This window comes from Cyprinodon tularosa, unplaced genomic scaffold (genome assembly GCF_016077235.1).
Source record: "Cyprinodon tularosa strain WSP-4 unplaced genomic scaffold, ASM1607723v1 ctg151, whole genome shotgun sequence".
In the NCBI taxonomy this organism is placed as follows: Eukaryota; Metazoa; Chordata; class Actinopteri; order Cyprinodontiformes; family Cyprinodontidae; genus Cyprinodon; species Cyprinodon tularosa.
The window spans coordinates 836134-846700 of record NW_024038343.1 but is presented as its reverse complement, the minus strand read 5'-3'; the positions used below and the strand labels follow the sequence as shown (position 1 = coordinate 846700).

General features: G+C 38.6%; 1 protein-coding gene across 8 annotated transcripts in view; it reads left to right on the top strand.

Annotated features, from left to right (window-relative positions):
* The first annotated feature begins 1397 nt into the window (after positions 1-1397).
* Positions 1398-10567, top strand: part of LOC119779786 (thrombospondin type-1 domain-containing protein 7A) — a 242010-nt gene continuing 232840 nt past the window's right edge. For 4 of the 8 annotated variants that reach the window (XR_005280289.1, XR_005280290.1, XM_038279571.1 and 1 more), the window contains exon 1: positions 1399-2332. Coding sequence is in view for 4 of the 8 variants with exons in the window: in XM_038279571.1 (XP_038135499.1) it covers positions 2185-2332 (148 nt within the window). In the remaining 4 variants the exon portion in view is untranslated. Of the gene's footprint in view, positions 2333-10567 lie in introns of all 8 variants that reach the window. The other 4 variants (XR_005280291.1, XM_038279573.1, XM_038279570.1 and 1 more) reach the window with 2 other exon arrangements.

Sequence of the window (10567 nt, the reverse complement as noted above, 5' to 3'; positions counted from 1 at the left end):
TCACAAGGTTTAAGTCACCTTTTTCTCCTGAATACCTTTGTATCTTACACAAGCTGCAAAGTTTAATAGTGTAGTCTTTTTGGGGTGTATGCTTTCATCTGTCAGGTAATAAAAGACAAATGGCTCTGTTTCTTTCTTTTTTTTGTAGAACTTCAAAAGGAAACCCATCTTTATGTCTAAGCTTCTTTTCCCTCGTTCTGTTCCCCTCTATGCGAGTTAACAACAGAGATGTAGATGAAACCAGTTCATTGAAAGGTTTCATGTGATTAAAAAGCATTTGTTGAAGGCAAGTGGAGCAAAGATTTAGATAGAGATTTATTTTGGAAGTACTTGTTTTCAGGATAGCTCAGTAATAATAATTATACTGGTCTTGCTAGGATAACTTTTTATCATAAGAACTTTTCTAGTTCTGTTCTGCTTTCATTCCTGAGTTAATTTGCCCATCCATGATAGAAAGTTCCACTCTTTCCAGATTTGCCTTGTTGCTTTGAGATCTGTGAGGCCATTGCAGTACACGTAACTTGATGACATGTTCAAGAAACCAGTATGAGGTGATTTGAGCTTTGTGGCATTGTGCATTATCCAGATGAAAGCATCTTCAGACAAATTGCATGGGCTGGTCAAACAGGGATAGAAATGGTCTGCACCAAAACTTGGTCTGTTGCTTTTAAGCAAAAATCACTACTTAGGTTCTCAAATTGTGTAAATAGCTAACTGTATCCACTACATCATTAAAGCTAGCCTGAATATATGAAACTACTCATAAAACTTGAGCTTTGGCTTAACTTGAAATTCCAATATGTCTGTGATTATAAATATTCCTCTAACTTAAAAAAAGCCACATTAAATCAGTTTAACTCTACTTCTGTACTATTGTAGATCCTCAGCATGTTTTTTTTTTCTTTCCAAATTTAGATGTCTAAATGCAACGGGTTGTTGGAATATGCCATTCAGATTTCTTTATTTTTTTTTCTTTCGAACAACGGAACATACTAAAAAAAACAGCTACTTAATAATGATCCAAAGATGGAAGTGATGTGTTAAATCTTCAATAAATGGGACATGCCATCTCTTCTGGCAGCTCTGTTTCAATAATCTAATAGTTAAATATCAAATATACTGTAGATGCATTTCTTAATAATTTTCTGTAAATCCTGGTTTAAAAGTTTTTAAATGAAATAAATATAATACAACTGAGTCCTTGGTATCATTGCCCCATCATTTTTTTCTTCACAACCTCTTCTCTCTCAAGCACAATAAACCCCCACTCCATTTTAGAGAAGCTCTCTCCCTCGTTGCTTTCCGTTTTGCTCCTTCTTGCTTTACCCCCATTCACCCCCTCCCCCCTCTACATTCTCTCACTCTGCATTAAGCCCATCTCGTCTCGTTGCCTCTCTGATCCCTGGAGCCTTGCTCTGCAGGAGCTCGTCCGTCCAGTGCGATCCCTGCTGGTCTCCAGTCGCCCTCTCAGCGCTGCACGTGGGAAGACGAGTGGTAGCAGAAGAGTAGGAGTATGCAGTAGAGAGAGAGAAAAAGATGACAGAGGGACAGAAAAAGTAAGAAGTGTGAGCATATTTGAATTTCAGAGTAGAAAAAAATGAGACAATGAAAAAAAGGATGAAACAAGAAGAGGGGAGCAGAAAACCCCTGAAAAAACTGGAATTGGAAATGCAGGGTGGCACAGGGAATAAGTGAGCGAATGGGAGAGGAGGAGAGAGAGTAAGAAGGGAAGGGAGGGAGGCGAACAACACTGCAGACACTCATCCACTGTCACTGCTCCGCAGCCAGAGGACAGAGGCAGTGCCGGCATCAGTGGAAGCGGGTACGATGGAGGAGGACGGCTGCACCATCCGACTGTGGCTCAGTCCCCACAACTGACCACATTCCTTGAGAACATCCATCCAAGTTTGGAGCAGAACGATTAAAAAGGGGGGAAACTGCCATCTCTGTCCTTCACAAGATCACAAGTTCTGGAGCTCAACTCCTGCAGGACCAATCGTTCACACCCTTCACTATAATTTCTCCCATTGTACACGCCCACACTCCTCATCACACCCTCTCCTTCAAACTGAAGCCTGCTGCTCTTCCTGTCGCCTTCTGGACTTGTTTTGGTTGTTTTTTCATCATTGCTTCTTTTGCTGACCTTTCGAGCTGAGTGGATTTACTTTTCTCCTGTGGTGGACCATGGGGCAGGGGTGGCAGGGTGTAGGAGGAATCCCCGCGAAAAGGACAGGGGGGAGCAGGTACCTTTTGGTGGCATTGCTTCTCTGTGGTTTCTGGATGGCTTACTCGCAGACAGACGATGGGAAATCTGTCTACTTCTGGGAAACAGGTACCACTAAACCACTAATTGCACGTTGAAATTGAGCTCTTTATTTACATATATGCTCTTTATGAGAGGTTGCCAGGAATTGGTGTGTGCAGTTGCTGCAGATATGGTATGTAAACTCCACGCACTGCCTGCTGTTTATTTACAGAAAATGTATGTTGAGGATTGTAGCAGGGGAAAAAAACAGGGTTTAGGAACTGTTTTCCTGCTTAAATTGACTGCACTCATTAACAATGCTCCTGGATGCAACATAAATCTCTAATAAGAGTTATCAGAATCTGTGCAGCTGAACTTCAAGGAATACGTGCATATGAAAGATGACCCAGAAATCTACATTAGAGCCTTCTCCTCATGCAGAATAGAATGTGGCATGCAGGGCAAGCTGTGATCTATTTTTGAGTGGATTACACTTATCTCCCAGAGTCTCAGGTGATGCACCAGTATTGAAATGTTACTGCTGTGTGCTACAGCTTGTAGATGACTGATGGGTGCTTCCTCACAGCAGTGCTCTGTGGGAAAGAATTTGGATCGCTTTTGATTGCATTGACATGACTTTAGCTCTGAATATTAGGTGACTGTTTTTGCACATGCTTGTTCTTTCACCCGTGAGTGACTGTTTTTTCCTCAGAGAAAGAAGCAAATGGAGTGAAGAGTCAAAATTGGGTTCTGGGAAAGAAAGGATGGAGCCAGCCATGAATGGTTGGAGACATTGCAGTGTACACAATCCAGATCTAGAAACAGCCATACTAAAAAATATACTATATTTTAACAGCATTCTCCAAGTCATTAAAGAACTAAAATAAATATAAAACAATATTTTATTGACCCAAAGACTGACATTTGATTTTCTTTTAACTTTCTGTGACAAGGATAGAATTTCTCAATGTTAGCCGACGTATTTCTCTCAAACTCTATGTCCTGCCCTGCCTTGCTACGCAGCAGTCCCAAGATGACATATCCCACGTTTCTCCTTGGTGGTTGTGCATCCTTAAAGAGGATGTAGCTGAGTAAGGAGATTAAAGGAGCGGGGATTTAACAACCCAGGAATGACAGCCCAGGGAACTAACTTGAGAAAGAGGAAGGAAGAGTGAACACTGCAGGCAGAGAGGAACACAGAAAGTGGAAGAGTGAGGATACCTTTACCAACATCCACCCTGCCGTTCGGTCATAATGATTATGCCTCTCTCCCACGCTATGCCACCTTTCTGTGCTCCCACACTGGAAAACTTCAGGCTCTGTGCTTTGAAATGTAATCCAGTGTTGGGACTTTGTTCACCTCTTTGCAAATAAAAGGTAGCGCATTGATTCCAGCCCTGGAGTTTTTCTCTCTTTGCCTCTTTTCGTTTGACAATTGCCTGCAGTGTATTAAAATCACATAGGGCAATTTGCTGCTTTGAATCCCGGTGCTTTTCATCAAAATGTGATTATGTTTGTGCAGCATTTGCATACTTCCCCTTCGCCAAAGGAGGCTTGTTTAAGAGGAAGGAGGAAAAATATGATGTTTATGCACATCTTTAGAGGGTGCAGTGGTGAAAATTCTTGCGGCAAAATATGCTCTGATGTTTTGCATATTGATGAGTGTAGCTGAAATACTACCCCTGTCTTCAAAACTATGGGGAATTGGGCCCCGTTTCTGCTTTTATTACTTTCTGTGAAAATATCATGCATCTGTTTTGGAAGGCTAAACAGGTCAGTGCCGCCTTTTTGCTATTTAAATGAAGCTGATGGAGACAATTGATGTGAAGGATTTATCTAAGGGAAAAAAGCCCCACAAGACTAAACGTAACAATAATGAAAGTGAAGAAGATGATGGTGTTAATGATGCTCCACAGTTCTTCTGGAGGCCTTGCTGGGAGTTTCTCACATTCAGATTCTCACAGCATCTTTCTTTGTCACTTCCTGACAATCGGACACCATCTCTGTATCTCCTCCTCTGCATTTAATTGCATATTGCAGTTTCTCTTCCTCTGTCAAAGGAGAGTATGATGAAATTTGAAAGAAACTTTTAATTTTTTTTCCCCTGTTGGCTGTGCTCACAGATCTTACAGTATAAGTACTCCTGTAAAGTAGAGAATCATGCAGTCATATATGGACTCACTAAACAAAAATTTAGAATGCCAGCAAAAGTCAACCTGTTTTAGTAACTGAGATCAAAAGGTGAAGTTTAGATTATTTCACAAAGATTGAGTTTTTTTTTCTTCTAGCATTTCTTTTTGAGCATTTTGATTATTTTCTTACAGCTATAAAGGACTTCAAATGTAATTCTTAAATTCTTGATATTACTCAAGAAACAATATTATTAGAGATCTGTTCTGGCATGTGTGGCCTGCAATCCTGAAAAGATTGCAGACTGGACACTTTTTCCCTTTTACAGTCACAGTCACCTGCAAAAGGAAGCATAAGCTGCAGAAGTCCATTAACAATAAACCTGGCTTTTCAGAGTGCTTTAAGGCATTTTGTTGGAAAATTTGTGGAAGGAATTAAATGTTGTAGAAAAAAGTGCAACAATGGAAACTGTAGCTTCACACATTCAAAATGCCTAGGCTGAAGCTGGAGTCACAGCTTTAAGCGTCACCATCACAGACATATTCAGGAAATTTGCTACATCTGTCCAGTTCCCTATGTTAGGTGAAGCAATGCTAGATGTTTCTGACCTCTGCCAAGGAGAAAAGGGCTTTACTGTTGCTCCTTTGTCTATAATTCTCTTTCAAGGCAAATTTTAATCGGGCATTTCTTCCGTAAATAAAGATGTCAGAATCTGAATAAAAATGTGAGAGGCAAGGAAATCAGTTTGCTCATGGTTAAGTGTGATGTTTACTTCAGCCATGATCTGCTGCTGATCGTTTACTGATGCTGATCAAATTATGTGAAGTCCAAAGTTAAAGCAGCCATATTTCACTTCCATCTGCTGAAAAATTTAACGAATATACTGGTTTGATTTTTCAGCTAAACTCGGCCCCTGCCCACACTGACAAAAGTCCCAAATACCTGATTAAATGGCAATAGCTTCCCAGTTTTTAACACCCAGAAACCTCTTCAGACCAAAACCCAACTGAAAACCTGTGGGGTAATGACAAAGGAGTATGAGACACCGAAGCCAACGAAACTAAAGTGACCTGGAGTTATATAACACCACAACCATACCACATCAAATTAACCAAAAAAACTGTATATAGTCCACATACTGCAGTCTACTTCTAAAACATATGATGACATATTAGGAAAAAAAACATCTTTTAGATGTCAGATGTGTTTTTCAAATTTTAAAAAGCTGAATTTCTGGGGGTCATTACTTTTAAGACATAAACAAGAAAAAATATATTACTAAGTGTAGTAAGTGTACATATTGTTTTATTTATGTAACTAATTGCTGAGCTGTATGATCTTCTCAGGTACACTTTTAGATTCCCCATTAAATCCACATCTTGCATTGTTGAGTTAAAGCAAAGCAGTTAGTTACAGGTTGGGGACCTTGAGCAAACATGGTCTCTGATTCTGGTTATTTTTCCTTCACCATGTAACTGGGTTTGAAATCACTGGCCTGTTCTTCAGTAGGTAATATCTCACCTACCAGTTTGGTCTCCTGGTGAGATCGCTCCTTATCATTACCCCTCTACAAAAGAGAAGTGTAATCTCTTCTTGAAATCTGGATTATCTGTTTTTTCAGATTCTGCATGAGTCACTTCCGGCATGAGGAAGAGGGAGTCCAAATTTTTCTTCTGTTCTTTTTTATTACTTTCTTTAACTATTTTAACTCCTGCAAATATAAAATAACTGCATATAAATTGATAGATAAATTAATTTTAAATTCTGGTCATGTAAATTAGGAACCCTAATAATATTTTAGATATGAAAAAGTAATGGTTTGTATGTCATCAGTTCACATCTAGCAAATCCACATGAAGACTTATAGTGACAGATGTTCTCTTTAGTAATTTTGGGTTAAAGCTTTGAACTATGCAGTATTTTAATGCTCTAACCGGTTAATTACTTGTACTTTTGATCGGCACAGAGCTTTAAGTGAACTATTCTAACAGAAAAAAAGATTTCAGAATATACCAAATTAAAAAGGCAAGGTCACATGTGATGTTTTTTAAAAATGTGTCTATAGTCCACTCTGGTCGCATGCAGCGTTTTTTCTATTTTTTCCTCCAGCTTTTATTTTCATTAAACTGTCACAAGTACAGAACAATTAAATTAACTCACTTAATTTAATCCATCCCCTTAAAGAGCAGTTGGCTGCCATTGTGCGACAACCGGGGAGCGTTGTGGGGTTAAAGATCTTTGCTCAGGGACCCAGAGTGTGAGTCTGTGGGAGTGGGAACTAAAGACCTCAGGATTCCAAGCTGTATGCTCTAACCACTTTTTTCTGAAAGATTACCAAGTCCTGCTAGCATATTATTTAGTATTTTTGTATAGTTTGTCTATGTTCATTTTGTTATTTTTTTGTTCATAAAGTATATTTACAATTTTATAATAACACTTACAAGGAAAACAGCATTTAATACCTTGGATTTGTGTTCATTTAAATCCAAAGGTATAGCCAATTAATTCTTAATATGTATTTACTTGAATATTTCTTAGATTGATGCTGTGTCCGGTTGGTGGGAATGGGAATTTTCTTGATGTTCTGATCAAGTTTTTTTGCAGGATTTACTAGGAAGTACTAACTTATATTCAGTAGCTGCCTTCATTGTCACCACCCAGCTTTTTCATAGTTTTGCGCTACTTGTAGTTATCGCCACTACGTCTGTGTTTTGCAATTTTGATATATTTCTTGCCTACCCCAGTAGGGGTGGTAAATACCATAATGATTAAAATGATGCCATGATATCACAGATTAACATGGATTTTATGCATGAGAACCAAATTTTATCTTAAAGAATTTGGAACATGATCAAATTAACTTTTGATAACGCTGTTATGTAAATGTGATGAGAATATGAGGAAACACATGAACGTTATATTATCGTTTAACGCTAAGTAAAGTAAAGCTTGTTTTCGCTTTAGAAATAACAGCTCAAAACTTGTCAGCGTGGCTTACCATGGGGCCCATCTTGTTACGTTAACTTGTCTTTACACAATAGATAACACAATAAATGATCAAAAATCATCAAAATGACAAATAGTTTTACTCAACAATCTATCCCTAAATGTGCCAGACCTCTAACTCTGCTGATATCCATTTAAAAAAAGCTGGGTTTCTCCAGTGTTTAGCAGCTCAATGTGTCAGCCTCACAAGAGGGAAGTGCTTCGTTCTCAGGAGCTTCACACCTCCAGTCTCTTCAGGCGTCTGAAAGCTCCTGAAACTCAGCGAGAAATGTTGCGAACAGTATGGTTTGCAGCCCAGCAGTGTGGATCCAAAGTCACCAGGTCCACTTAGCCATTGGTCCGTCCAGAGTGGCACCTAGATAACTGCTCTTCCAATGTGATCCGCAGGAAAGTCATATGGAACAGAGACAGGATTCATGCAAGTTGGGTGTTTCTCCTCAAACACAATGTGGGGCAGGATTGCATGTCCTGTGGGAGTATTTTGGAAGTGTCAGCTAAGGGTGGATTGCAGAAGCTGTAGCGTTCTAACAGCAGGCCAAAATGAATATCTTTATTTTAACAACATTTGTTTATTTCTGCTCATTGTTTTTGGAGTTGGAATTCTATTTAGGCTTAAAATGACTTTAAAAACCCTATCAGAAAAATGCTAGGTATATATGGAATTTTTTAAATCCTATCTAATCATCTCTTTTTTGCTCTGTTTTTATATTGGCATGCATTAACATTAATGACAGTTCAGGCTGTTTTCATTGGAAAGTTCTGTAGACTGTAGTATATGAATCCTCATTTTATCATTAGTCCTTCAATGACCTAGGTTTTAAACAAGCAGAGGTTTAACCTGGAATGTTCTGCTAACAGTTATGCACTGAATGTGTTTTAAGAGTTGAAAAGTGAACCAGTGTCTCAACTTGGACGCTTGTGCATTTTGAGTGTAGACACTCTGGATCCTCGATGCTCTGGTTGTTAAGCTGCACTCTCTGTCGTTGCAATCTAGAGAGTGACTTTGCTTTATTTGCTTTGATAAGTTGGGGAAACTTATCAAAGCTGGGAAAACTTTTTACACTTTTTTTTTTTTTTTTTAAACGAGAAAGATTCTACTTAAATATTCTGTTGTTTGTAGCAGCGCATGTCCAACCAATCAAATGAATCAGATGCTTTGATGCACAAAAAGCTTTTGGTGTGAACGCACCATGAATGCTGCCAAGACCAAAGTGTATCTCCGCTATTGTAAAACAACCAGACACTCCAGATTTTGAATGCTCCCTGCAGTGCTTTTGTTTAAGAAAATTTTTTGTGTACAAATGATCTGTGCTCCCCCAGTTAATCTGTACTGTATGTTTCAGTCAGTATTTCCTCAGCTTGTTGTATTTTTCAGTGTGACAAGGCAGTGTGATAGTTAGCACTGTCGCCCTCGCATTGAGTAAGTCCTGTAGGTAACAACGCCTGTTTTTTACACCACAAACTTGCTGCTGTTTGTCACCAAGACCAGCTGATGTCACCTTATAAGAATAGGCCGAGCAGGACTGACAGGCCATCGTTAGCTGAATGCATTCCTCCCTACACAGCGGTACTAGCAGTGAAGGATGTCACAGTCATGGAGGGTTGATAGTAGCTCTTTCACAATCACCTTCTATTATGGCGCCCTCACTCAAGAGGCCGTCCAGGAAATTGAAGGAGAGCAGGTGTGACGGGTTCACAAGTTCAATTCAGCAAGGCAAGGTCATTATATGGTAAAGTGGCTTCAGGCCAAGCTGTTTGTGGTAAACAGACACGAGAAACAAGCAGAGTTTAAAAAGAAAAGCTCAGAGATAAATAGACTCTTGAGAGTATTATTGATCCTTAGAGGGTGCTTTGGACAAATTAAGGAAAAAGTTCTTTCTACTGCATACAGTTAGAATAACAGAATATTTACATGAAGTGTATAGAAAACGTTCCGTTTCTATGTAATTGCTTGGCATTAAATTGGATTAAATTATTTTGAACCAGCTTGGATAAGTGCTACAGTGCATCTAAACACTTTTTCTAGATTTAGTTGTTTCTCTTTCCAGATGGTGTTAAAATAATCTCTTTCCTCAAAACCTATACATAATACCCGAATATACATTTTTTATTTTAAATACATATAGAGAACTAAGCAATCATACTTATGCAATTATTAACGCCCCTTACCATTAGGAAAACAATCTGTAGTCATTTTACTTTGTAGTTGATCAAAATCACTTTCCATCAAGTTTGGTGGGAAACATCTGTGCACAGCCAACAGGATCTCTTCAGAGATATTCAGTTAGATTCAAGTCTGGACTGTGGCTTGGCCACTCTACGACAATCACAGAGTGGTTTTGAAACTACTGCTTTTAGGACTTGCAGGCTTTAGGTGGTTGTTTTCCCAGTCTGAGGTCCAGAGCAATCTGGAGCAGACTTTTCATCCAGGATGTCCTTGAATTTTGCCATATCCCCTCTGTTCAGACTCGTCTACTAGTTCTTAGTGCTGAACACATCCCTAAGCTCGTTCCTGCCATCACCACGCTTTATTGTAGGGATGATATCTTCCTGAGGATGGTTTTGCATGTGTGAATGGTTTTGGCTGCTAATATCAGTAAAAAATATATTTAGGCCAATGTATCCGTCCCTCTAATATAGAATGGTGTCTGCCTTTCCTAATCAGGTCTGTACAGCTGGATCTATCACAGGTTGACTTACTTTAAGCAGTAGAAACATCTCAAGGATGGACAGTAAAAATAAACCTTCAACTCATTTTAAGGCATCTTCCAAAAAAAAAAAAAAAAAAAAATCATTCTTATAATTAGGGCAGCAACTAAAAATTATGTTGCAAATCGATTAATCTGTCAGTTTTTTTTCCGATTAATAATTTCATTGCAAAAGCTTCCTTAAAGTAGACTTACTCTAAAATAAACCAGGTAAAACTAAAACGTTTCCACCTGAGGAGTTGTGGATTGAACATATTGACAGAAGAAAAATGCAAAATTTTTATATATTTTACTATTTTTGTATAATTGCTGCTCAAAGTGGGTTTGCTTTCTCAGCTGAAGACTTGTTTTATATTCTATAAACTCCAGTAAACAATTAATCGATTACTAAATTAGTTGATGATTATTTCAGTAATCAATTAATCACGATTTAATCCGCCTAATTGTTTCAGCCTTACTCATAATGTGATGTCGTGTA